The sequence below is a fragment of the Nyctibius grandis genome, chromosome 8 (genome assembly GCF_013368605.1).
Source record: "Nyctibius grandis isolate bNycGra1 chromosome 8, bNycGra1.pri, whole genome shotgun sequence".
NCBI classification, from domain to species: domain Eukaryota; kingdom Metazoa; phylum Chordata; class Aves; order Nyctibiiformes; family Nyctibiidae; genus Nyctibius; species Nyctibius grandis.
In genome coordinates, this window is record NC_090665.1 from 46,740,381 (window position 1) to 46,767,730 (window position 27,350).

A 27,350-nucleotide genomic window follows, 5' to 3' on the forward strand; every position below is an offset into this window, starting at 1 on the left:
AACATCCAGCACGACGTCCCTTGTTCCTGGAGAGGAGGAGCATTTTCCGAGTGAGATTTCGGAAGGGTCACCCTGGACGCGGGGCAGGAAAGCTAGCAAGGTCTCCTGGCTTCCCACTGAAGGAAAGGAAATTTCTCATCATTTCACCTGTAGAAGCAAGGCTTGAAAATGCACACTCTGGAGCCAGGAGATGAAGGAAAATCAGATAAAATATACTTCTGAAAAGGATTTTGAGGTGAGACTCATGACTTTTTAATGGACTGGACTGCTTTAACTCCCTTTGTGTCACTGCTGGCTGGTGCAGCTCCGGCTTCTTGCTGTCAAGCCAAGGGTCTTTCCCTGCTGCCACAGGAGGCTGCTGCAGCCAGACTCCCATGGTTCGGCTCCAGGGAAGGGTAGGAGATTCATCTGGACACGTGAAGCACTATATAGTGCAGCCAGGAATATGTTTGAACTCTTGAGGTCAGCAATTCAACATCGTGCTGTTACGCCCATCTCAGATATTTCTTTCCCTTTGTAAGCCTCACTGAATCACAGAATCACAGAATCAACCAGGTTGGAAGAGCCCTCTGGGATCATCGAGTCCAACCATTGCCCTGACACCACCATGGCAACTAGACCATGGCACTAAGTGCCATGTCCAGTCTTTTCTTAAACCCCTCCAGAGATGGTGACTCCACCACCTCCCTGGGCAGCCACTTCCAATGGCTAATGACCCTTGCTGAAAAGAAATTCTTCCTAATGTCCAACCTGAACCTCCCCTGGCAAAGCTTGAGGCTGTGTCCTCTTGTCCTATCGCTAGCTGCCCAGGAGAAGAGGCCGACTCCCACTTCACTACAACCTCCCTTCAGGTAGTTGTAGACTGCAATAAGGTCACTTCTGAGCCTCCTCTCCTCCAGGCTAAACAACCCCAGCTCCCACAGCTGTTCCTCAGCTGGTTCATGATTTGGGGGATTGCTTCTTGGATGGTGCGCTGGAAAGGGACTTTAAAGGCTGCCACATCACTGTGGTGGAAGAGGACTGTGGGGCAAGAGCAACCTGGAAGAGGCTGGTTTAGTCATCCAGCTCCAAAACCAGGGTGGGAGCGATGGCAGGCTTGCATCCCCTCTGCGTGGAAGTGAGAATGTGAATAGAGCTCACAAGAGCAGAAGTCAAAGTCACCCCCATGCACATCCCTTCAAAACCAGTTTCTTCAAACAAACACCGCTCTGGGAAAACAGCGGGTTGAGATAACCAGAGGGTTTGGGTGCTGGAGGTGGTTGGCCTTCATCTTTCTCACTATGTGCACAAAGTGGATCGTTACCTTCCATCCACTACGTACACCCGGCTTTGTTCGCTGTCGCTGGCACAATAGCTTTTAAGGATAGTCTCATCTTTGTTCACCTAGGAGAAAGTAATTGGTCAAATTTAATTCAAAGAGAGATCAATTAGAAAAGGTTGTGATAGACAGTTAGGTCACCAGCAACCCCTATAAATCATGGGTAGAGTTTCCTCCTTTGCCATATACCAGTTTGATGTAGGAAATGGCTCATTTGCAAGCTAAAGGTTTAATTAGGAGAAAAAAAAGGTCAGCAGAGATCAGATGTGAATTGCAAAGTGCTAAAGAAGTTTACTGCAGCAACATATTTATTGAGAGCCACACTATAGATCTGCTCCCTCTCTGCCCAGAATGCTAATAGCACCCTTTTGAGTTCTTCCTACCAACAGAAAAATCATCGATAATATGTGGGATGCTTTAAAACTGTTTGGCACCCACTTTCTTTTTATGATAATCAAAGGGCTTTGCTAAGACCCAGAGATGCTCTTACCCATCTCGTTAACTGTGGATCCTTCTCTCCAGGTTGGATTTCCAGAACGTGACACCCTTCGGGTCGCTGTTTCCTCTCCATCCATTGCAATATGAGCTTTGCAGAGGGTATTTATTGCTCCTCCTCAACAGGGACATAGTCACGATGTAAATTGTGCCATAAATACCAATGCGATGAAAATTCATGGTGTTTCTTCCCCACCTCACTGTATTCCAGGTGGTTTTTTATGGGTACGCAAACTGCAGAAATAGAGAGTTCTGTTCAAGCTCTCTTAAAAGTGATGAGAGCAACAGTAATGTGATTATACCAGGGTTTGGCTCATCAGGGAGAGTGCTGAGCTGGCCCAAGGCAGTAGAGCCTAAAGACAAGCCACACCATCAACCTCAGCTCCAAGGGTCACCGCGGGCAGCACTTGTTTCAATGACCTTTGGGGATGGGGGGAGAGGGGTGCAGGGGAGGCTTAGTGGTGTTTCAGGTGCTACCGGCTCTGTGGGTGCAGGAGGCACGGCAGCCCCACGCGTTGCTTCGGACACTGGGAAGCAGCGGACCCAGAGAAGCTGTGGGTGCCCCCTCCCTGGCAGTGTTCAAGGCCAGGTTGGATGGGGCTTGGAGCAACCTGGTCTGGTGGAAGGTGTCCCTGCCTGTGGCAGGGGGGTTGGAACTAGATGGGCTTTAAGGTCCCTTCCAACCCAAACCATTCTGTGATCCTATGATTCTACGATAACACGCTGCTGTTCCTGCAGACGAGATGGGAAGCATCATCACTTCATCTGTGTCTCCAGGAGCTCCATGAAGGCTCCATGCTGCTCCTCCCTGTTCCCTGCGTCTCCGGGGTGGTCCCACTGGTGGGGATTGGCATCGGTGCTCTCGGTGCGGCGGTGCTGCGACTGCCCTGCGCTGGGACCTCGCCAGCGGGCACAGATGCAGCTTCCAGCCTGATCTGCGCTGCAGCTGGGGCCGGGCAGGGCTCAAGGAGTGCTGCTTCTTGGCCAGAATCACCGGGGGTCCAGGCATCCTGAATTGTCACTGAGAACACCATGGTTTGGGGCTTCATTAGGTGTCACACATAACTAATGGCTCTGCAATAGCGTATGGCAGGATGAATGCTGCAGCGGTCCAGAGACAGCCACCAAGGTGGAGAGAAATCAAAATGGCAGCTGGACCTGGCTGGGAGAACAAGAGCAATTTTTCCAGTCACTTCCATTTGTTCCAGTATCACTCAGCCCCACACCCAGTTTGATGAGAGACTGCAATTTCGCTTTAAGCAACACTATATGTAAAAGGACAGATAGCAGCTCAGATTGTAAACTGATGTAATTAACCAGGCAACGTTAATTCCCAGCACCTGAGACTCAAGTCCTCCGTGCAGTGTCGATAACACTAATTTTAGTAATTTCGGCAAAGCAAACTGTACAAACAATAGGCGGAGGACGGAGGAGGCTCTTCACTCTTCTGGAGGATCAGGAACTCACAGCAATTATCAGTCAACAGTTCCAGCTGCCTGGTAAACTGTTAAGATTAAAGCAAACACATCGTGGCTCTGAGGCTGGAAACAGAAGAGCTGTAATTATTTTGAACTCTAACTATTGCCCCCATCGCCAAACACAGGGAGCGAAACGACGCAGACCCCGACGCATCCAGCTTCTGACAAAGACGTGTGATGCTCCTCGTGCAGAAATTCAAGTGTGCTTCTAGGACACTTATGATTCAGGTGCAACATGTATGAAGCATTAACCGCTTCCTCCCGAGAGCTGAGAAAAGTCGCATTACCTTGGGCAAGCCACATTCCTATTAAAAAATCGTCTCCTATGAGCCTCGTACGAGGAGCAAGAGATTCCCTTGTTTTTCCTGAGTGTGTGGGGGAAATGACAGCCAGGTCATGTTTGATATCATCCGAGCTGACTCGATGGAGATGTCAAATGGGGAAGGCAGCAGAAGTCTGCTGCGCAGTTTAATTGGCTTACACTTTTGTCTATCCTGTTTTAAAAGTTAGCCCTTCAAAATGCGATTTGGACAAGGGAGTTGCGTGGGGCTTTACCCTGGACGGTCTCACAGCTTTCGCAGCAACAAAACCAGTACGGCTCTGAATATATGGTTGGATTTATGGAGTATTCGTTATTTTAATAGCACTTAATGACTTAGGGTCAAATATCTTTTTCCAACATTTTTTTATTTAAGGAAAGAGCCCGTATGTCACAATCTCATGCCTCATCTAATTGGGTAAGTGTTTCCTTTGTCCTTGAAACCGAAAAGTAGACCGCGTATCCAGGAGCTACAGAATGAAAAAGCATCTGCCTTTGGTATTTGGCATGCTTCAATTAAAAAACCCACTGCCTGGCCTATCATTTTTTTTTAATTCTGACCAGAGCACTTCTGTTCAGATTCAAGCAGACAGTTCTGAAGGTCGAGCTAGGGGTATGTAAAAAAACAAATCCTTTGGAACAATATATAGAACATTAATGTTTTACATACAACAGAAAAGAGGCCCGGACCCAGCAAAGCCAAGTTTGGAGTCATGCTGGAAGCACGGGAACGGCTCGCGTGCTCGCTCCCCTCCGAGCGTGTCTGTAAGCTCCTGCTGGAGTGGAGCTCAGCTCCACGCTCAAGGCGTGACTCCCCTCCCTCCCAGTCCCACAAATCTAGCGCTCAATATGCACAAAACACTTCCATCTTTAAAAAATAATTGGAAAGGTGCACCCTGAAGTTCACCGGATCGATCCCTCTGAATTATTTTATTTAGAAGACACTTCATTGTATCAAAGATTTAATGGCGAGGTTACGATGCCCAGCCTTCAGAATGTCAATGCATTAACACGGAGCATGGCAGGGAATGTTAAAACCCCCGGTAACGTACGCCCGAGCGAAACTGCCAGATTTATGAAATATGAAAATCATTCTACAGAGTTTAGATAAGACGTAGGCTGCTGGGGAAAGGCAGTATAGGGACCAGAACCCTTCTGTGTGTGTCTTACCAGTAGTGGGATGAGATTTAGCAGCCTCACTACAAACTCTTTCCCTCACGTCCCTCTGAGCGTTCGCTTCCCAGGCCGTACCTTTACAAACGCACGTATTTTTATGTGAGCAGCATTTCCCGGCAGACTTGATTAAATACCTCCCCTTGTTATTTATTGCCCATTAAACAACATATCTTCTGCATGTACCTTTGTTGGACAAAGGATCTTTGCTATCAAATGCAGACCTCAGCATGTCTTAGGCCAGAGCAGTTCGCTGCAATGATCTCTCCGTGGGGTTGCAGCTGAGAAGCGTTGAGAAAACTCCGGCAGCGTAGATCAGGGTTCTCTGCTCATTAAGCAACATTTCTAATATCTGAGAATTACCCTACTTTACCACATCTTACATTTCTTGGTGCATGCGATCAGGCTCTAATACAGAAGATGTCCAAAGGTTTTTTTTCCTCTCTCTCTCTCCCCTTGGGGCATCTCTGTCTTCGGGTGCTGCAGGAACAACTGCGATCCCCCAAAGTACTGCTAGGCTGTAAAGTTTCAAGTGAAATGGGAGGGTGGGGGAAGGAACGACAAGTCCTTTTTACTGAAATTCTCTCCCCAAATGGATTTGGCAGAGCCCGGCTCTGCTGATCTTTAAGCAAGGTTTATCATTTGTGCACGCTGCTGCCCGAAGGGGGAAAAGATCTTTGAAGCTGCTGAATGATGGAAGGGTCTCCCCCACTCCTCTCCCTCACACACATTTTTTTAAGGGTGGAGACTGGGAGATGCTCAGCTGCCCCGAGTCAGGAAATTACACGACAAATTAAACAATTATGTGTCTTAGTGCTGAGCATCTATTTAGACATTTAGCGTCAAACATGCATTCAGCAAGAATTCCACTGGCACTTACTCTTTTCCCCATCACCTGTAATTCTACACTGCATTATTTTACTGCATGTCAAGAGCTCCTCCAGTCCAGCATCTACACCTTGAAGAGATTTCTTTATCATTTAACTTTATTACAGAAGGCACTGCCTGGACACTGTTGGAGTGACAAGGACTATTTCCTTAATTACTGTACATTGATAATAGCATTTACTCTGGCAGCTCCAGTGCTATTCAATCAAGCAAGATTCAATACAAAAAAGCTGATTTGCCAAAAAAGAGATTAGCATAAGTGCCTACAGTCACATTCTATTTTTGAAGGTAAAGCTACTGTGTCTGTGAGCTTTCTTGTGGGAACTTTATAAAGAGAGATTAATCTAGTTTATCTCCTTCAAAAGATATTTGGGGAAATCGCAGACAGTCACTGTTTAGGCTCTTTTGGTAATAATTTTCTATAAACGTGTAAAATAAAGAACTGCACAGAAAGTGCTAACCAGCAGCAGGAAGGTATATTTTTTTCTCTTACGTGGACATAGACATTTGTTGTGAAAAACTCTGCGTTCCCCACTTTGCTATTGCCGTTCTTTGTCATTTAATCAAGTGGTGACTGTAGCTGTTGCACTTTAAAATTAAATGCTATTATTTATGGTAGAACTTGTTCTAGTTAAAAATGCAGAGCTCAGCACTGCATACGTTTGTAAGCAGAAGGTTAAGCAGGACATTTTAAATGGTAAAGCAAAGGGCTTAATCAAGGCTGAAGAGCAAAATGCAGTGGGATAACAGATATAGTAAATAGGCATTAATCACCATACAGGCTTAATCCAGGTATTAGGCAGTCTTGGGGCTAAATACGAAGACTCACTTACATTAGGACTCATTCTACCAACCTTTAAGTATGTGAATAACTTTATTCTTGGAAGAAATTTCACCAACGTTAAAGGCCCTTGCAGTATCAGGCCTACATTATGTCTTTGTAAAACGGTCATCACACAATTATTTTGCCTGAAGGGGATTTCTGAGTTAGGAGGCACATGGGGGTGTGATTCAAGAAAGGAACAAACTGAATCGCCAGAGCACAAGGAGCCACTTTTCCATGTTTTTTTTTTTTCCTTGACACTGTCTATTACTGTGTCATCAAAATCTGAGCTAAATACGTCTTGCCAAAGATGGACCAGATAAAATCACGAAGCCAGTATCATCTCATGGGAGACAGCTCACTGTCTTAGCGACAAATTTAGTGACTACAAATCCAGGCTTAGAACATAGTCCTTCCCTAGTCATAATCCAGCACTGGCACACTGGATTTGCATTGAACTACTGACAAACTCAAATTTCAGTTTCAATAAGATAATAGCACATCCATAGGTATGAAATTCACTCTACAAAAGTTCTTTTATTAGATGCTTGGAAAGATTAAAGTGCTTCCACGTTTAACTTAACATCAAAAATTCCAAATCTTTACACAAACATGTCCCATGTACTGACACACCAGCACACAAGCCCCAGTCTCTGGCCCAGGGTGGGTTTTGGCATCCTGGTCGAGCTTGCCTTACCTAGCCCTGCAACAGAAGAGGCAGCCTCATGTTAAGCACAACACGACCTAACCTGAGGAAAGGGGAAGGAGATGGAAGCGGGGAATGGGGTAGATGCTATTCCTTTATCTATTCAAGGAATAACAAGATGAAAAAAAATCCACAAACCTTTAATTGTGAATGTAGGAGAGGGACAGTGATGTAACTGTTCCCAGGGAACACTATTCTTATTTTGTAGAGGGAGGTGAGCCAAGATACTTAAGCTCTAGAGAACCTTTAACACAGGAAGCTATTTATCATAACAAGCTTGGTTGATACTGCTCCCATACTGAACCAATTAGATTAGCCTATTTCGTCATACTTCATAACTTGGGATGATAGGTTTCCAAGCATGGTACAGTGCAGTAATTGAATTTTGATCAAACACACATGGCCCATAACCCAGTATGTGAAACTTTCAGAACAGTTCACAGCTTTTAAATATCCAGTCAACATGTTGCCAAAAGTACAGGATGTACTTGATGCAAGTGGGAGAGGAGGGGGGGAGCACGAGTCCACGCCGTAACTTGGTACAGCTGTAAAACAAACATTTTTTTGTTCCGATTCTGTTCCTACTTTAGCAAAGGAGTTGGGAGGAAGACAGTGAATGTCAAGTAAGTCGGGTTTCTCCCAACCCCCACACCCCCCAGGCACACATTTCCCTTTTAACGTTCTTAGATTACCACAACCTTTTAAATTCACTATACTGTACTTTCATACTGTATTAGACACACCAGCAATTACGTTTGTTAGCATGACACATCCATTGCTTACACTTAGTTAACAAAATAACTTAAAAGTCGCATGCATCATCCTCTTAATAGGGTTATAATCAATGGGACCATGGAATGAAAGCCCTAAAAATTGCCCCCCACCTCTGCATTCCCCAGGCTCCTGCCTCTGCCAACACAGTCCATACGGTGGGCAGTCTCATCAGGCTCAAGGTGAACACTCAGTTGGTTCATCGCAGGCAGCGATCTCCTCTTACATGTTCTCGCTATGTTTTCCCCATGGTAAATCCAAGGAACTTTGAAGAAGACTCTGTGTAAAGGAAACAGAATACATGAATAAATTAATTCCTTTGGCTCTACTGTGTAGGGGGCAAAGCACCCACAGCAGAACAGGTTCTTAACGTGGAAAACGCTGTGCGAGACTTTCTTTTAAGCAAGTGGTGGCTATCCATATCAAAGCTGCTCTCTGGCCTACAGCTAAGAGTCTGGCATGGAGCAGGGTATCACCAACCTCTGCATACGGTGCTGCCAACTTCCTTCTCAGCTCTGAATGCTTTGACCTGAAAGGCAGCTGGAGGCAGCTCCGGGCATCTCAGCTACTTGAAAGGGAAGCACCAGGGCAGCCAACACCTTCGCTTTCATCAAGGTGGTACAAATGACATCAAAGATGAGAATTACTGCTACAGCCCTCCAAAGAGTGTAGGATCTGACGCTTTACCCAAGCGCTGCTAGTCGCACTCTGTGGATCGTCTGCCTCCGAGCCGTCCCACACACCTGCTCTGAGTACAGCTGTGTAAGAAAAGCAGCCACAGGTTCCAAGGGGAGAAACGGTGCTTTTCAGATGTAACAAAATGTACATCTCCTTTAGTGTTGCTGTGGGCTGGGGACAGGTATATTGCCCGATTACAGCCACCACCCTGTCAGAGACAGAGTGCAGAGGATGTGCTGGATCCATCTCCCTCCCCACTCCCCACTAAGTTACGATGCTGCAGAGAAAAGAGAAAAAAAAAAAAGAAAAAGAATTTGGTGTTCAACTTATCAGACTTGGACCAAGCCTCAGCTCAAACCAAGGTTAAATAGACCTGTTCTAAGCCTCTTAAAGATAGGATTTATATAGTAATTACAGTAATGGAAACTGATCTTTATAATTTTTATACTGCCTAAAATTCTGCTGTGTCATATGCATCTGCAGAGCCTGAGAACTGTGCTTCTCGGAGAGAGCACTGCAGTCTTGAAAGCAGCCATTCAAATGTATAATGGAGAATTATCCGAGCACGAGTATGTTCAAGATTGTAATGAAGCACGAAGAGTAAGACTCAGAAATCCTGGGAAAAGCAAGGAGTTTGTATTTGAGACAAGCAGTATTTTTTAAACACTTTATTTTGTTGGGAGTTTATGGAACTACATCTTCATCATACACAGAGCAAACAGCTCTGAAACCATCCTTTTTATTCTTATATTTCCTTTCTTTTCCTTTGCTACAGGGTCTCTTAGGTCTAGAGAGAAAGTGTAGTGCAAAATGCATCTTGGCCAGACAGAATCCTCACATCCACTTTCCAGTTCTCTCTGTCGTGCAAGGAAAAACACCGGAGTGCTAAGTCTTTGCTGTACGATAAAGAACAACTTCAGAAGATTTGGAGATCTGATAGGGGGTTTGGCTCCACCTTCAGGAAGCAGAAGGCAGAGAGACAACACGGTTTTAAGTTTCAGGCAAACTTTCTGCGGAAACCGAAGCCTACAACCCCCTCTTACTGACTTCTACTGCTCCCCAATGTGTCTTTGCTTCATACATATAAAAGATCCCCTGATCTGATGCCGTAACATTTCTACGTACTTGATTCAGCTCTGAAAAGTCCAGCTCCTCCTAGAGGTACTTGAGAATTGTGGCAGGATGTCCAAAGGTAGCTGATAGGTGAACAAACAGAGCTGATACATGAACAAAAGTAACCGAAAAGCAGCTCTGAGGTGAAAAAAAAGAAGTTGTGACATACAGAATGTCACAGAGCTGTATCAAACACTATCAGCCGTTTACACTGTCAGTGCTAAGGTTTCCATATAGAATGCCATTTTCTATAATTCACAGAGATTAGAAATGCTCTCTGGGTAACATGGATTGAGAGGAAGAAAGTGGGAAGAGTCTTGATCAAATTTCAGTCTAGCAAAACACTTAAGCATATGCCTAAAGTTAAGCTATTTTTTCCCCTCTTATCCAGGCAGAAGATGCAAACAGAATAATCTCCTGCATTTCACCTCTTGGCAGACTCTGATGCAGGTTGAACCCAGAACATCGTAGCTGGTAAAAAACAACGATTTAAATGAATTAAAATGATGCATTTCTGAAAGAAGCCATATAGTGACCATTTAAAATAATGAAAATGGCAAAGTAGTTCGGGATGAGACAACACTGAGTTTGAAAGACTCTATGATATATTACTGAAATAATTAATAGGCAATCACACAATTAGTGACAGTCCTATGAGGCAATGGAAACGTATACTTGCTTGCAAAATCTTGCCTTTGGCATTTCCCCAACTGGGTGCTTAAGCACCCAACCTTACTGTAGTCAACATCATTTTCTGGAGGAAACAGGTTTGAAAACTGTAGAACAAGCAACAGGAATGGCTCTCGGTCCAGAAATGGACTAAACACCTAATGAATCTAAATAAAAAATAAACCAAAATAACACAGAGGAGATGCGAGAAGACTGAATAGACATCGCTGTGTAAGCAAATATAACTGAATATACTCTTGAGGAACAAAGGAAACAGTTCTTGATGGGGTGACAACAGATGTTCTCAAAAAAAATTCGAACCGAGCATTTCAAACACAAAGACCTTCCTGTGGAGCTGAGAAGTTTTACTGGCAGACATAAAGTAATACACTTTGGAAACATAATAAAACCTAATGTTTAAGGTGTTATCAGGTCCTGAAAGCAGAAGTGGTATCTTCATGTAATAAGTGGTGGGTGGTGGTGGAGAGGGAAACAGGATAACAAAACACTGTCACGGGAAGTTGCCATGGCATAGTTGTGATTTAAATTGCAGGAGGAATAACTAGTCAGAGAGTTTGTTCTAAAATATCTCTAAATCTGCTTTTTTTTGGAAAAGGAGCTCTAAACACAAGTGAAAGATGCACAGGTTGACCTAACTGAACAAATACAATCCAGACTGATTTATTAAGATAGTAAGCACACCTAAGTACAACCACTTCTGCACTGTGTGAGTGAATGCAAAGTGTCCAACACAGAATGTTTCTACCAGTTATTGCTTGTTCAGATCATGGTTAAGCACATTGCAGAAAATCCTAAAATGGATGTGAAAAAAACAAAAAGGAAAAAAAAAGGACAGGTTTATGGAGTCATTTGTGCAATGACTGAACTGCACTGGTACTTAGGGAAGATTTGGATTTAACTCCTGGCATGGATCTGTACCATCCCCAGTGAATAGCTTTATGCAGGTTGTTAAAGGCTAGGCACTTCAAATTCTTTTTTTAAACTCTGGCCTTCACTTTTTATGTTCTTTATTTTTACAGATACAGAGTAATACTTCTCTGTCTTGTTGGAATGTTAAAAGGATTCCTGAATATCTGCAAGGCCAACAGATATCATTTTATCTGGGAACGAAGCAGAGGATGACATAGTACATGGTCTAATTATTTTTACTGCTTTGCAACTGTTTTTGGGAAAACAATTCAGAGAGAAGATTATTCCAGTGCAGTCAGAGCAATCAGAACTACAGAAACACTAGGATGGACAAGTTGATTGACAGGAGAAAGCTAAAGCAGGCGGCAACACAGAAAATCATCACGGGACAGACATTTTGATAAATATTACTGTAGCCAATTTATTATTAACACAGTGGGACAGCTTTACATCTTCCATCACACTTTTCACAGCCCTTATGGTAAACATGCCATATCTGACAATTATAAGATGAAAACAAAGACCTCACTAACTCTCTACTGGCCCTGCAGTACTATCTGCTTACTCAGTTAACCCTCGCTAAACTTCAGCTAGGCAGCTGAACAGGCATACAGGACCACAGCTATAGAACGTGATTCCAACAGCAGCCAACACAAGTTCCAAAGGTGACACCATCTGTGGCACCAATTTCTAAAAGGCTTTACAGACAAAGGAGAAGGTTGCAAAAGAAGTGGAAAGTTGTTAGTGCAAGATAGAGGATCAAGTGGAATACCATCCAAAGGGAAGAGAAATAAAATTTTGCTAAGGCTCAAAATATGGCTCTGTCTGGTCACCCATGGCTTCATTTTGACTGCTATGACAAAGCAGTGCAGTCCTGACAAGAGCATGCACTGGTATCACAAACCAGAGAGCATCAGGCCGAAAGAATGCCACAGCAGTCTTGATTTCCTGCACTGGCTGACACACATCTGTTTCTACAGAAACACTGTACCTTGGAATAACAAACCTCTCTCTCTGCTGGCTACTTGGTTTCTGGGATTAACAAACTATCTGATGGACCTTATAACTAATCATATTTTTATCTAATTCACACAAAATAGCTCCCGTATTCTTTTATGGATAATGAAGCACAAGATGGACTGTGGAAATCATTAAGTCAAGTCCTCTGCAACTTGTACACATGGAGGTACATTTTAGAATGAAATCTTGTGTGATGAGTTGCCCAAGGCTATTTTTTTATTATAATGTCCATGGTATCTTCCTATTTTCACAACTACATTATCAGCTTCAGGGTTAAAAAACAAAAAGCAGACAAGTCACAGGATGATCTTAGCCATGGGATTTTATTTGAATCAAACATTTACTTTCCATCCACTTCCCGTCTGTTTTTGAAAGTATTTCAGGAAACAAAACTGACACGCACAAAGAGCATTCAGTGAGAGAGAGACAAAAGGGAGATGCAGCAAATATCAGGCAAGTGAGCGAAGCTAACAGAGTGTTCTTGTCTCTTCAAACCCACAAGTAAAAAGCATGTTAGCAAGTATTCCAAAATTATGCCTTTCTTGCGTGAAGGAAAGAATTGATGTTAAGCACAAAGTATCCCTTGTGGTTTATTCTCATTACGTGATATGTCAGGTTACGCTGATGAGAAAAAAAACAGGATTTCTTTACAAAGCTTTCTGTGACCAGTCATAATGTAGGTTTAAACGAGACTAAAACCCACAAACTGCACTTTAAAAAATCAATTTAGGAATCTCATTTTTTGTAATTCCCTTACAAATTCAAAATGTTGTTAATGCATCCACAAATTGTTTCATCTGGAAAGCAAAAGAACAGCCCAAATTTCTGAAAAAATCTACACTAAAGTTTATACCACGTGGATTTCTCACTCAGTTACTGCCAGTTTTCATTAGAAGGTGAAAGGAATGTTTAAAATTGGTCAAATAACATGAAGACTCTGTTGACATGTTTTCTGTCTCTGTGTGTGTATACTTTTCTTCAAAGGAACATCTAGGCAAATCTTGGCTGTCCTAAAGACTTTGGTCAAACAACTTTGAAGGATACAGAACTTATCTCACTGAAACACAACTGATTTAAAATAAGAACCTTTTAAGGGCTTTATTAGCGCAAAGAATTCGCTTTTTTGACATTCTGTAGCTGTAAAACATACCAATTTCTTTTCAGAAGAAGGAGGTACATATTTCACTATGGATGGTTGCAAGGGAGGAAAAAAAAAAAAAAAATCAAAATAAGCAGAATTATTACTTCCCATTCTAACCTCAGGGCACCCCAACATCCACCCTCCTTGTCTGTGATGTGTCCTCTATGGTTCCATTTTTTATGCATCCATGTTTCTACTGTTGATCAGCACTGACCAAATTTTGCAACTTGACCAAAATTTGTCTTTAAGGTTTCCAGAAATAATTATTTCAGTTATTAGAATTTCACAGGATACACCAGCACAAGATTTAGGGGCATCTGGATTTCAGCTAACTAGGAAGAAAGGCAGTTTCTGTGGTTTGGGATATTTAAGTTCATTTACAAACTGCCACACACAGTCACAAAAACAGACCCCAAGTGTAATCCCATCCCACGCATGCTAAAACTTTTATCAGTTTCAGTGGACTAAAGATCAGCAGAGTTGTTCTGAACAACCCTTTCTCCACCTCTCTATAACCCTCCAATTTATACTTACAGACACAGAACAACATCAGGGCAAATTGCAGAAGTCTGCACGTTTCACAACTGGTATAACTTAGCAACAAACTATGTGCTCACAGGAATAGAGCAGTCACAAAGAAACTTGGCGCCTTCGAGGTAAATTCACTCACTCGATGAATTTTCCCATTTTATCATCTTTGTTCAATGTACATTTAACATTCAGTTCTGATGAAGTGTAATTAATAAGTCATCAGCAATTTCAGTGGACGACTGGATCCACCTGTAAGAATAAAATGCACCTACGCATTCGTGACACTTACTGCCAGGGTTAAGGATAGGTCTGCATTTTCCTGAAGGTTGCGTTGGTAATAGTGAGCCGTGTCAGCCTTGCTCCATAGTAATCTATAATGTAACTGGAGCCATCAGAAGGTCCAACGATCTACAAGAGAAAAAGAACCAAGACTTTTCAATAGGAAGTGAAATATACACTTTGTGCTAATGTCTCAATTACTGCTCATTTTCCCATCATAAAATTAGTCATGCTTAATTAGTCAAACAGAAACTAGATTTATTTTGAAGTTATGCTGTAGTTTTAACTATTTTAGTGAGCACTTGTCTCAGAAGGAACATTTCCCTCGGGCTTCTAATCAACCAAATTACACAGCCAGGCGCTGGTACTAGGTTAGGCCGACAAGGACTTGAGTCACAAAAATCAGGCTAACAAATGAGTGGGCTCCAAACCACTTTTCTTGAACAAAGGAGGGTAGGCAGGAGAGAATTAGGTTGATGACAAGTATCTTTGAAATACTGCACAGGTAAAGAATGGAGAGAAGGAGAGAAGATCATGGCTTTTTTGTTTTGGAAATGCCAAACTGATGTGGGGTCATCAGGGAGATGAATAAGGAGAGATGAAAGATACTCTCAGCTGTGTCTGATCTGAAGCAAGATCACTGCGATAGCATGGAAAGGAATTTGAGAATGCATAGACTTTAAAAGATATATATACAAAGATGTATACTTGAAAAATATTTTTCTATAAACCCATATACACAATTTCTATATCCACAATGCATTTTAAGTTCATCGTAGGCAATTTGTAATTCATGCTAAATAGATGCACTGTAGAATAAGACAATTTGGCAATTTCATGATGTCACAAGAAGTCACCCCAGCTGGGGATTTAACCATCACGAATCCTACAGTCACAGCTCTCAGGTGATATGGGACTTGTATTTGGAGGAGAGGCAGGAAAAAAAAGTGGCCGATGTCTTCTCTCCTGCACGCTGCATGGACACCCCGATGATGGGCTTCATCAGTGTAAAGCACATGCAAACACAGAATTTCAGGATTCTGGGAACACCAGCACATCTCATGCAAAGTCCAACACTCTGTGTCACATAAAGAGCTCACAGGTTCTGACAAAGTGAATTTATGGTGCTATAGCTTCCAAGCTGTTCATTATGAGTATTTATAGATAGCTAATCTAATTTTTAATTCAAACAATAAATATATTGATATTTCATATCCATATTCTACAACATCAATCTACAAACACAGCTAAAATAAATGCCTCGATTTCTCCATACACAAAGGTTCTTAAGGCTAAAATGCTAACAAACAATTAGCAACCAAATCAAAGCTTTAACAAACACGGATTTGTATCTTGCTTTGAAAGCCCTGACTTACCTGCATTGAAATAAGTATAAAATCAATTAGGCTACCAATTCCACAGAATCCTACAGTGCAGAACTTTAACAAACCTAAAAAAAGGAAAATCAAATTTAATTGTAGCTTTAAGTCAGTCACTAAGAAGTTTATAGGTTTCTGGTGGCAATCACATCCCAACTCTCTCCCCATCCTGCAATATATATATATATATATATATATATATACACACACACACACGCATCTAGAAACAGACCTGAAGTTAAAGATCTTTAATTATCAGGGAATACTCGTATTTCTACATCCTGAATACACTTCAAAGATTTTAAACATTAACAATTTATTTTTTTTAACAGATAAATATTCTTAAACAAGGAAAGGCATAACTTGATAACCAAGTTACTGGAAATTTTCCTTTCTTTGATTGAGGTACAGACAGAAAAAATCCCAACTTGGCTGCAAAATTTACTTATGAATAGAAAGAGACTTTCTACAATCTCATGAGTTGCAGCACATACTGATTTGATTTTCAGAACACGCTACTTTGGAGAACCATCCTTTGAATCATTTTTATGTTTTTGCTGAAATAGGAATTTATTTTCAATATACATACACATATATATATAAACTCTTTTTAACTGGTATTCAAAAATGTTATTTTTTGTACGAAGAAATGAAAGATTAATAGAAAATATATGGGAATAGCAACTAACAGATAAATGTTTCATTGGAAGCTGCCATGAAAGGCAGACCTCATTTGGAAAATGCCTGCACAAGAAGGAGGCTGCCTTAACATTTTTATTTTTTTTTAATATCAGTAGTTTCTTGTACGATGAATATAATACAATGAGTACTATATATATTGTAATGCTTCAGCTGAGCGAGGCAAACATCTAGATTATTTTGAGAATGAGATACTCATTGTGAAGACATTTGACTCTTTACCCACAGAGAAGCACAATGAGAACACGAGCCAGTGTGGCACCCCAGAGCACCTCTTCCCCACAGCCACAAGTTGAGCTGTGCTGCGTAACACCTGCCGGTAAAACCACGCAGCTCTTTCCCAAAGAATGAGCCTGCTCTCGGTCAAACACCCGAAGGTCTCCTGACTGCTGCCTCCTCCTTCGTGCTCCCCCTCTCTCAGAAGCAACAATCTGTCCCACGTACCACCTCCTCTCCCCCGTGCCCTGTGTACGAGGCTGCGTATGGAGGAGAGTGGGGGGAGTAACTGCACGCACGCTGCAGGAAGAGCATCCCACTGCCTGGATATAGCTCCCAGAGTTGACAAGATGAAACCAGCCTGATTATAAACTCCACAGAGGTGGTTTATAATCTCTCCATGGAACAACATAGCAGTCAGAGAGAACAAGGAAAAATACTGAACGACGAAGATGAAAGAGTAGTAGCAGGATGGTCTTTCAGCAGATCAGAAGAAAAGCCTATGTGCATGTTACAACTAAAGTGGTGCGACTTAAATGTGCAAAAAAACCAAGTATATCACTGTTTAAAATAACTTGTTCCCACAGACACAGTTAGCCTGGGTATCAGTGCTGTCAGTAGCATAACAAAACATAAGGGAAACAGCCAGCTAAAGAAACGCTAGCCTTAGGAAACAACAGTTCAGACAACTAAATAACGTCAAATGCTGGTGAACAGTTTATTTTGTTATTACTTGCATTGAGCGCAGTGACCATTTAAGATATTTATTTGTGATGCTCCGTATACCATTGCCTCTCAAGCTCTGAACCTCACTGCCAGTCGGCATTTTAGGAACCCAGCAGTTCTCTTACCATTGCTGGTTCCAGCAGCAGCTCCAGTTTACTTGAGGAACTGGCTGCTCTGTTATTTTACTGTATGTAGAACTGTTTCTGAACCTGGCATATATTTCTGGAGTGCAGGGTAAAGTTGATTTTTTTCTTCCTCCTTACTTCCCTCCCCACAAGCAGATCACACCAAGAAAATAAACTGCTCTAAAGCACGGAGGGAAAAAAGTAGTGCTCTTACACAGTAATAACTTATGGTTTAGTTCACAGTGTGTGGGAGAGGAAGAGGTTGCCTTCCTGATTTCTTCATATTCAATAGCTTGTTTGTATTTGTGCACTCTTTAAGCAAAAGAGAAGGAAAAAAAGAAACCAAAGAGCATTTACAGTCTTCATTACGCTTGCACAAAATATTTCAATGCTATTAACCTTTCTTAACCATTTTTTGCTAAGGCATGGATGACCTAAAAAATCCCCAACCAATCACTGTCAAGGAATCCAATGTACTGATTTTTATTCTTTTTTTTCTTTTCTACTCTTACCTATTTGCTTTTGTCTTCTTTACCTTTCAAAAGCTTGAAAATTTGACTTTTGGGAGCGTTTAGTTTTAAGTCTTTAACTTTGGTTACTGGCTACAGTGTATTCCAGTAGGGTTAACAAGCATGAGCCATAAAGAACTTCTGTATAAGAATAGAGGACTTATAAATCTATATTACTACAATATATCACAAAATAATTACTGCAAATTGTTATTCCAAATCCAATGGTATAACAAAAAGGTGCACCTTACTGACCGCTTCCAAAGATGTATCTTTTTGTGAAACAGATGGACAAAGTTAAGTGCTAATTATAGAATCTCAGGGAAAAAAAGACACAGATGTTAACACAAGATTATCGAGAAGGGTAGATAATGTTATTAAAAAACAAAGGGTTTGCATTTAATGGGCAGAAACTCAAAATTCCTAGCTGAAGTGACAGTAACATGTACAGCTTTTTCCAATTCATTGCTCCATGCTATCTAGACTTAAATTTACTCTATTTGTCCAGCTCAGAAACAAAGCCAGCAAAAGTAGTTCTAACATACTAAGGTATTTCCATTATTTAAAAGCCAGTGGCACCATCACCTTGTGAATCAGGTCCTAAAAACACTAACCAGAGGTAGTAGGTCTTATTAAAGATCCCAGCTTCTGCAGAACTGTTACTAATACTATGAGCTATCTTGAAAGTATGCATTTGCCAGAATAAATTCCATATCCCAAAACACTAAGTTTACTGTAAAGTTTGTCCACTATTTTCCTGGTAAAAATCAATCACCATTTAAGTATCTGGCACACAAGTCAAAACCACTTCTGTTTCAGTGCCTCACAAAGAATGCTGTGGTAAACATCAATGAAAAGCAAACACAAAGCAAAACTATGAATAGCAATAATTATGTTTGCTTATTGGGATTTTATCTGTTGGACAACTATATATCCATTCATCACCACTCACTCCAACAGAATAGCAAGCTGAGGATAATGCAGGATTTTATCTTACTTGACAATAAAGTAAGGATTCTGGTTGTAAATATTAAAACTATGACTGTCAGCCTTCATTACTCAAAATGTAAGTATACACATACAACTCAGTCATAACAATAAGCTTTACCCCAAGTAAAAATAAGAAATAAACTTACCTAATGCAGGATAGCCTAGATAAAATCTATCTGCTCCCAACCATCCAAGAAATAAGGACAGAGCCACTGCCACTTTGTAGGAGTATCCATTTCTGCCAAAAGAAACAAGTAATGTAATGTAGACAATGACTGCAAAATATATTCACTCATACTTTTGAGAATTAAAGTAGTGACTCATTTGCCTGCTGCTTCAGATTAAAATAAAACCAGACTGGTTATTTATCTTCAATTAATGGACACAGAATTGATAATGTTAAGCTTTCAAACTGGGTAAGCATCCTCCATAAAGCAACCTCAGCTCTTGCAACTCAAGTATACTCTTGCAGAATACAGATTATTCTGAATCTAAATCATGATTTCTTGTCAAGAGAGACACAATTCAGTTGCTGTTACATTCCCAGTTTTACAAAGCACTTCCTAACAGCTCTGCCCTACTGAGACAGCCCTACAAAGCTAAGAGGTGTATTCATACTGTCTGTAGGCATTAGTCTCACATGCAGCCAAATCGAGAGGAACAGGATAGACAGGTGAGATGTCAGCAGAGACAGTAATTGCAGTGAGATCTGAAGGAGAAATGAACCATGGCCAGTGGCTGAAGAAGCTGCAGGAAGGATTCAACAAAAAGGGTAAGTCATGTATCCATTTACTACACTCTAAAGGCACAAACTCACAAATGAAAAGAACTGTTGACGGTACAAAGACGGACAGTGGTAGAGAGGTACCCTAAAGTTACGCATCCTATCATTAGTCATACAAAACACAACAGACTTATCGAGATTTATACTAATTGGCACCGTTCTTGCCATCAGCTGGAGTGATGTGGCCACCTAACCACCTGTAACTTTCAGTCGTTGTTCATGTGAACTTTACACTCATAAGCGAGCTAGAAACATGTAGCTGTCAATACTAGAACTTGCTGCATCCTTTGCTGCATTGGCGAACAGCTAGCTTCTGAAAAGAAAAGCAAACCCAAATGTAATTAGAACTTTAAAAATATTAAATAATTCACTGTTTTGATACGTGCACTACTATGTGCCAGCAATTACTTAATAAGCCCAAATTAAACTCTTGGTTGACAGTTGAATAAAACATAGAGTTTCACAAAGACAGTAGCTAAGAAAGGTCCAAGCACCTTTATTAAGCACTTTCAATGCCAAACAAAGATCTACCTTTTTGCTTATTATTTAGATTTACTGACTTTAAAACTTAATGGCAACATTAAGTGATTACATCATGACTCTTACCTCAATATTTGTTACTTAGCACTTATTAGCAACACAGAACATACTGGGCGTTCCTGGAACCTAATGTAACATAAATTATCATCTTTAGAACTGTCTTGTTTCCACTGTAAAGAACACTAATGGCTTTATTTAAAAGCTGAGGTAAACTGTTGGAAATTGTTTATCAACTACAAAGTGTCAACGACCCTCCAAGGACACTACAGCATAAAAAGAGCTCTCACATAAAAGGTGGGAACACTTTTTAACTGGAGATGCTCCTGATCAAAACCAGTAATAAACTGAGCACTTGCCTATGCATTGAGATGCTTTTAAAAGCTGAACAGTCTGCAACCTAGTCAACACCAAACTGATGGGCAGAAGAAAACTAATATGAAGTGGAGGCATGTTGATGGAACAAGGCTGCATCCACTCTTGTATTTCCTTTGCCTTACTCACTCTTACAGATAAACATATGCACTGAAGACTAAACCAACAAGCAGGAAAATAACACATCCCAGGCACCTAAAGGATTTTCTACAATTGGGTAAAAGATGCAATTTCTTTTCAGTTGCTCTTCTGAATTTTTCTTGCTTCTCAGCCTCATCCAATCTTTATTTTCTTCTGCACACATTTCTTCCAACTGCCATGTCAAAAACTTTTTCTTCCAGCTCTCCCACACCAGTTGATACCATGCAGGTACTGCTGTAGGTCTCAGTGGCTTCTGTGCTCTTTCGGGGTCTCTTAGCACTGCTCAAAGACCTGCCCACACTGAACTTCAGAGCTTCACAGACTACCACTGGATGGACTCCTTGCCTGGAATGGCAATACTTGAACAATGGACATTTCAAGTCTGCAGAATCAGGGCCTGAACATATTAAGCAAAATATATGATAGAGTGCCAATGGGGGGAATTCTAGAATTTAGCAAAAAATCTACCTCCAAACCATCCAATTCAAACCAAACCAAAGCAATCCTGACTCCCAGTACTTCTTTGCTGGAGCAACCTTATTAGCACTTACAAGCTTTTCCTTGAACTAATACCAGGAGCAACTTGAACACATCCACTTCTACAACATACAACATCTCCTGGTCTTGCTCTAGCATAACTGGATCCCAGAACTGTTATCTGGAGTGTTGTTAAACTACAGTTTTGGCTAAGGACAACTTGCTGATTTGCTCCTTCCAAAAGCTAGGGATAGAGGTTAACCTGGTGTCCTCATGCTAGGACAATCCTGCTATGGGAAGATGCCTTCTCAAAACAATTTTCTGGTTAAATGATGTGCAGTTATTTCTGCCAGAAGACAGTTACAATTTCCATCAAAACTCAGATAAGATGCTGGAAAATCTCCAAAAAGCGGTAGAAAGGGCAGGCCTATTGTTGTAATATCAAGCTGAAGATTCCTGCTTAAAATAATGTTTCTAACACTTACAAAAGGCTCATATAACGATCGGTGATTAGACCACTTTTTAAACAAGCATACATATGAAGGATGGTAATATTAATCTTGCTGCCATTTTTAACTGGCTTTGGGGCTTTATCAAGGGCATGCTTGTGTTAATTCTTCCTACATTCACAGCTGTATTTTACTGGAGTTTGCAGCAAGCCCACAAAGGGTCCTCTTCCCTTTCTGCCATACTAGCAGTCATGGGACTGGAAAAGCCACGGCAAGTTTTTTTGGTAGTGTAACCATTGATTATTTCATCATAAATAATAGTCATGATCAAGTAATAGATACCACAAGAAGGACGACATTTTTCTGCCTATATAGATTTGTTTTTGTAATTAATAAATGTAAAGAAAAGCTACATTTAAAACATGTTTCTAGAAAATACATTAAACCAAAAATATACGTATACAAAAAACTCCAAATGTAAGAATTAGTCTCTGCTCCAAAGAGGAAGCAATTTTATTAAACTAGTATAGCTCATCTTATTCTCAGTCCCCATCACAGATGGGACTGAAACGCAATTGTTTCTGGACAAAAATGTGACTGAAGTCTAGTTTGCTAGCATTTAAATTTGATTAGACGTAATAATATGTTTTCTTCAATTTGCTGAGCTTTGACTGTTGAGAAGACTAAATACAGAGAAAATATTTATGAAACTAAGAGGCAGAGCTGTACTTCTGAGTTAGGCAAATTATTGAGCAGGAAGTATCACAGAGTTATTTGCCCACTGGTGTGATAAGGAATACCCAGTCAATATTACTGGAGTTTTAATTTCCAAAGGTTCCAGTAGGACAAAAGAAAAGGGCTCCTGCATGAATCCCACAAAAAGGAGAAACAAATGGTACTGACAGGTGTTCGCTGATCATTAGCATTGGCCAGTTGGAACACTGATTGGTATCCAGAGCTCTCCATTGCTCACAGTGTGCTTTAGAAAAACTGGGTCCATCATTTTCACGTTTCAGAAACAGGCTCTTAAAAGACACAGAGGAGTTGATTAACTACAAAGGTTGCTTAAAAATAGAGAACAGTTCCTCTAAGAGATTTATTGAGGAACTGGAAAGAGACTTAAACTCCCCCAATATCCACATATACTACAACTTAAGCTGCAGCTACAGACACACTTTAAACTGGCGTGAACCAGTGCTGCCACTGAACAGAGCAGCCCAGTCCAGCCCTCCTTTCTCCGCTCTCCCTTACCCTTGAGTTGCCCTCCTCCTTGTGCTGGCACAAGCACTTGAAGCAACTGTACTATGACTCAAACGGGGGAACTGATCCAAGTTAGTTCAAACCCAGATCAGTCCCCTGATTCAGTGGGGTATGTCAGGGGAAGGGATGGAGAGGTGTCCCCAGACAGCTCCTTTCGGCAGCTGTGTGGATTTTAAGCATATGTGAAATGTAGCCTTCGCATCTGGGGCAAATTTTTGCCAGGGAAAAGTACTAAGTAAAGCCAAGGTAAAATACTAAGGTAAAGCAAAGACACAAACATAACTAAACAAAGAAAAATGTGTCCATGAGTGAGGCAGATTTACTTATAAACACGCATGTTGTATCCTTATACTACTTACAGTGTTTAATAGAGGATTAAGTACTGGACAAAATGTGTATGATTCTACCTTGCTTCTCTTTTTCCTTCTGTCAACACATCATACTATTTTAGAAAAAGTTCTATGTGAAAACAAAGACAAATTATGACAAAAAACAATAGTGTACTTACACATTGCGACATGCAATAGGCTTGTAAAATCCAACTTCCTGTCCCGTGAAGACTTTTTCTACGCCAAGGTGATCTTTGCAAGTAATATTTGGTGCTGGCAGACACTGAACTGAGGACAAAAAAATTACTTGAAATTAAGCAGTAATTGAGTGGGTACCATAGCATTTTTCTGACAAGACACAAGTGAAATAAACAAATGAAGTTCTACTGTGCAACAGTCTTGATACAAAGCACAGTACACAGACATGTTATTTTTTCTTTAAAATATATTTTTTTAAGCCAGTCCTATGACTAACTTGTCTTTTTGAGTGATACGTATTAAGCAAAATATACAAACTTAATTGCTGCCCTAATTTTGTTGTAATTTCCGTCTTGAGTCAATGGGAAATCTGAACCTGACATACAGAAAACGTTTTCATCATGAGAACAGTCAAATGTTGGAACAAGTTACCCAGAGAGGTAGTGCCATCACCATCCTTGGAAGTTTTCAAGATCTGACTGCACAAAGCCCTGAGCAACCTGGTCTGAATTCAGTGCCAATGCTGCTCTGAGCAGGAGGTTGGACTATATGACTTGCTGAGGTTTCTTTCAACCCACATTATTCTATTATTCTAAGCTAAGGCTCTACTCTTAAGAGAACCAAAGTGGAAATCACAGCAGAAAGTGACATCTGCTAAAAGTTTGCAATGTATTACCAGAATATTAGTCACTCTCCAGTGTTGAAGCCTGTTGTTTTAAAGTGAAAAATCCCAGTCCTTTACCCACTTTCTACCAGTGTTCAGTATTTGTGAGTCCTGTTGGCTGGTTCCAACAAAACAGCAAGCCAGGTTCAACATTTCTTTCCAGACTTTCCAATAATACCTACAGGCAAGAAGACTAGGATTTGGATATTTTTTAAAAAATATCTATCCATATTACACAGGGACCAGGAAAAAAAAAAGAAAAATTAATTTCAGGCCATCAGTATCAGTAACAGCCAAAAAATATGAGCTATGTCTGGACTTAACTGCTATGAAGCCCTACATGTATGTTACTCATCAATGTGCCTAATCTAAGACAATTACAAAAAACTACATTTTTTCTTGTAAAAAAAAAAAAAAAAGGCAAAGAAAGGAGTGCTTTCCTTTATTTAGAGAAACTCACAAGAGTTTAAATATATTGATACAGGAAAGGCCAGTTTTCCTGTCAGTGTCATGCCAGTAAGACTTGAAATCTGCTACTCAATGAGACTACCTGGATGCTTTGAATTAAACCTGTGTTTGTTTGGGTGATGGATCCCACAAAGGTGTTCATAAACGGTTGTGCTTCAAGCATGACCCAGAAGATTAACTTTTTATTACTTAGATAATCCTGAAACAGGAATCAACTCAAATACTCTGGGGACAATCTAAAAACTGCTATGTGTGTTACATACTCTATACAGACACAGAAAACAATGTTAATTAATTTAGCAACTTTCCCACTCTGAAGCTTATCTCCTGTTCAAATGTATAGTGTATTAAATACAAGCACATAGTAACTGGTTAGAGAGCTAACAATTTGAGTTGTGAACAATCTCAAACTACAGAATATTCTTTCTGCTCCCTGACTGGACATTTATAATCAGGGACATGATACCAAAGATGACGTAAAGGACTGAATAACTTAAAAAGGATCCATTTTGGATAGTACTTTCATCCAGACTATGAACTATTTGGAAAACCTTCACAGCCCCTGAGCATTCCAGTGAAGAAAATTATTCAGCGTTTATGGAAAACGAAATATGAAAGACAACAAACATACACATGTATTTTAAACATGAGTGCACATAAAGGAAAACTGTTGTGCTATTAGCTAACACAGAGACAATTTCAATGCCTGAAAACATAAAAAAGCTAAGCATATGTAGTAAACCAAGTGATCAACTTAAGCATTTTTCTGCTGTACTCAAAGGACATCAGAACTTAACATCAAAATAAATGTAAGTGCTTTCAAAACAGAGCCTCATGGCGCCAAAAACTCCTGATGATGGAAGGCACCATGTTTCCTTAAAAAAAAATGTTTAAAAATAAAAGATTTTGAAGGTTGTGTCAATTCTTCTCTAAGTATATGCAAAATCAGTATGACAGGAATGGTTTGTTTTAATCACAGTAGTGCAGGACAGAGCCTAGAGGATACAACACACATTGAAGAGATTTACCAGAAACCTCACTTACCAATGCACCAATCAGAGACAATGTAGTTATTAATTTTTAGTAAAGCATCCAATCCACACAAGTGTTTTAGGCTTTCATACTAATGATATTAGTAATCCCATGTTTTATAAAGCTCATCTAGCGGATACACAAATGCATAAATTGAACACTTCCTTGGAAAATGTAGCTACTATCAATATGTAAGTTAGAAATCCTTACCATATGCTGTGTGATTTGTACAATTCATTGGTTCTTGTGTACTATTATCTATTTTAGGCTCATCGCACATATATGTTCAGGTAATTGAGGAAAACATTTTTCATATGAAACACAACAGGTTTAACAGTAATTTATTCCACCCTCTTTAAACCCTGAGGATTTAAGATGCACCTTGATGTTAGTTTTCCTTCCTACCCATCCCCCAAAATAGGAACTGCACATTACCATACAGCAAATCTGCTAATCCAATTTAATACAGCAATATATCGCATAAGCTCCACGTTTAATTAGTGCTGCAGTCAGCACTACCTAAAGGAACTACAATATTTATCAGTCACAGCCTCTGCATTTGAAGGCAACAAGGTAGCACGCCTAGTCTTCTTCCCTTGTTTCAATATCAGTCCCTTTAAATTGATGCATTTGCTTGAGAAGAATTAAATATACGGTAACATACAAAATTCAAAGAACACCTCAAAATGAACACCTGAAATGCTGGGAATTTGGACTAGAAAAAACCCAAGCAGGAACTTATTTCCAGAGGTCTGAACTCCCACGGCCAAGTAAAGCAGGAGATGAAGTTAACTTTTCCAAGATTTGCTTTCCTGACACTTTTGATCTGCAGCTACATCAATAACTGTCAGCTACCATCAACAAACACTTTCTGGGGAAGGCCTGACGCGCCTTTGGAGAGTCAGGAGCCTCGCAGCTAGAGCCTGCAACACCTGCGCCCTGCTCCTTCGCACTGTGGAGGAAGACTCAACATTTTGCAAAGCCACCACGTCTCCCTCGAGTGTCCTGCAAAAAAATAAGAAGATGGAGGGGTGGGGGGAGAAGGGTCTCTTATCCCATGAGATTTTCCCTTTGAAAACCAGAGACACCCTAAACCTGCACACAGGGACACACTGCACCACCCCCAAAATGAACGCACCCTCTCCTGCTCCTTCCAGCCGAGGCTCTGACACCCGAGGGGCTCCCCCGCCCTGTCAGGCACCTCACACCCTCCACCTCCCCCTGAGGCGGCCAGGCAAGCGGCCCCCCTCCGCAGGCCAACCGTGCCCGGGGCGAGGCGCCGCCGGCCCCGCCGCCCTCCCGGGCCCCATCCCCATAGCAGCCGAGCCCCCGCCGCCCGCCCCGGCCCCGGCCGCGCTCAGGATATTGCCCCAGCCTCAGCTCGTCGCACTTGAGCGGCGGCTCCGTGCCCGCCGCTCCCTCCACGGCTGCACCCGCGAACCAGAGGAGAAGCAGGACCCGGGCCTCCGCCGCACCTCTCCGCCTGCCCAGCCCCGCCGGCAGCCGCCCCGGCCGGGCGGCCATGATGGGAACCGCCGCTCCCGTCAGCTGACTCGCCGGCCCCGGCGGCGCCGCGGGGAGGAGCGGCCCCCGCCGCGGGGGGAGGTCGCCCTGCCTGCGGGGAGCGGTAGGGGTGGACGCCCTGCTCGTTGTCGTGGGC

General features: G+C 41.4%; 1 protein-coding gene across 4 annotated transcripts; it reads right to left on the reverse strand.

Moving 5' to 3' along the window:
• Positions 1–814: 814 nt before the first annotated feature.
• Positions 815–27,350, reverse strand: TM2D1 (TM2 domain containing 1). 4 transcript variants are annotated; one of them, XR_011048638.1, is made up of 9 exons: positions 27,053–27,350; positions 25,901–25,970; positions 23,508–23,616; positions 19,123–19,214; positions 15,709–15,782; positions 14,343–14,461; positions 8,085–8,250; positions 1,809–2,975; positions 827–1,383 (listed from the first exon to the last, which is right to left on the reverse strand). XR_011048638.1 is itself a non-coding variant. In XM_068406321.1 (7 exons), the coding sequence occupies exons 1-6, from the start codon at positions 27,212–27,214 to the stop codon at positions 14,351–14,353; spliced, it is 618 nt and encodes a 205-aa protein (XP_068262422.1). In that variant the 5' UTR covers positions 27,215–27,350; the 3' UTR covers positions 7,007–8,250; positions 14,343–14,350. The 4 variants fall into 4 exon arrangements, 1 of the variants encoding a protein (XP_068262422.1); XR_011048639.1 differs by having other exon boundaries at positions 815–2,971; XR_011048637.1 differs by having other exon boundaries at positions 816–2,975.

What these genes read in the sequence shown, in the direction of transcription:
- TM2D1 (XM_068406321.1), bottom strand. Translation starts at nt 27,214, where the DNA reads ATGGCCGCCCGGCCGGGGCGGCTGCCGGCGGGGCTGGGCAGGCGGAGA. An exon ending in AGCTGAGGCTGGGGCAATAT is followed by an intron (nt 25,971 to 27,052) that starts CCTGAGCGCGGC and finishes ACCTGAACATAT; the next exon opens with ATGTGCGATGAGCCTAAAAT. An exon ending in TCTAGGCTATCCTGCATTAG is followed by an intron (nt 15,783 to 19,122) that starts GTAAGTTTATTT and finishes TCCTTTTTTTAG; the next exon opens with GTTTGTTAAAGTTCTGCACT.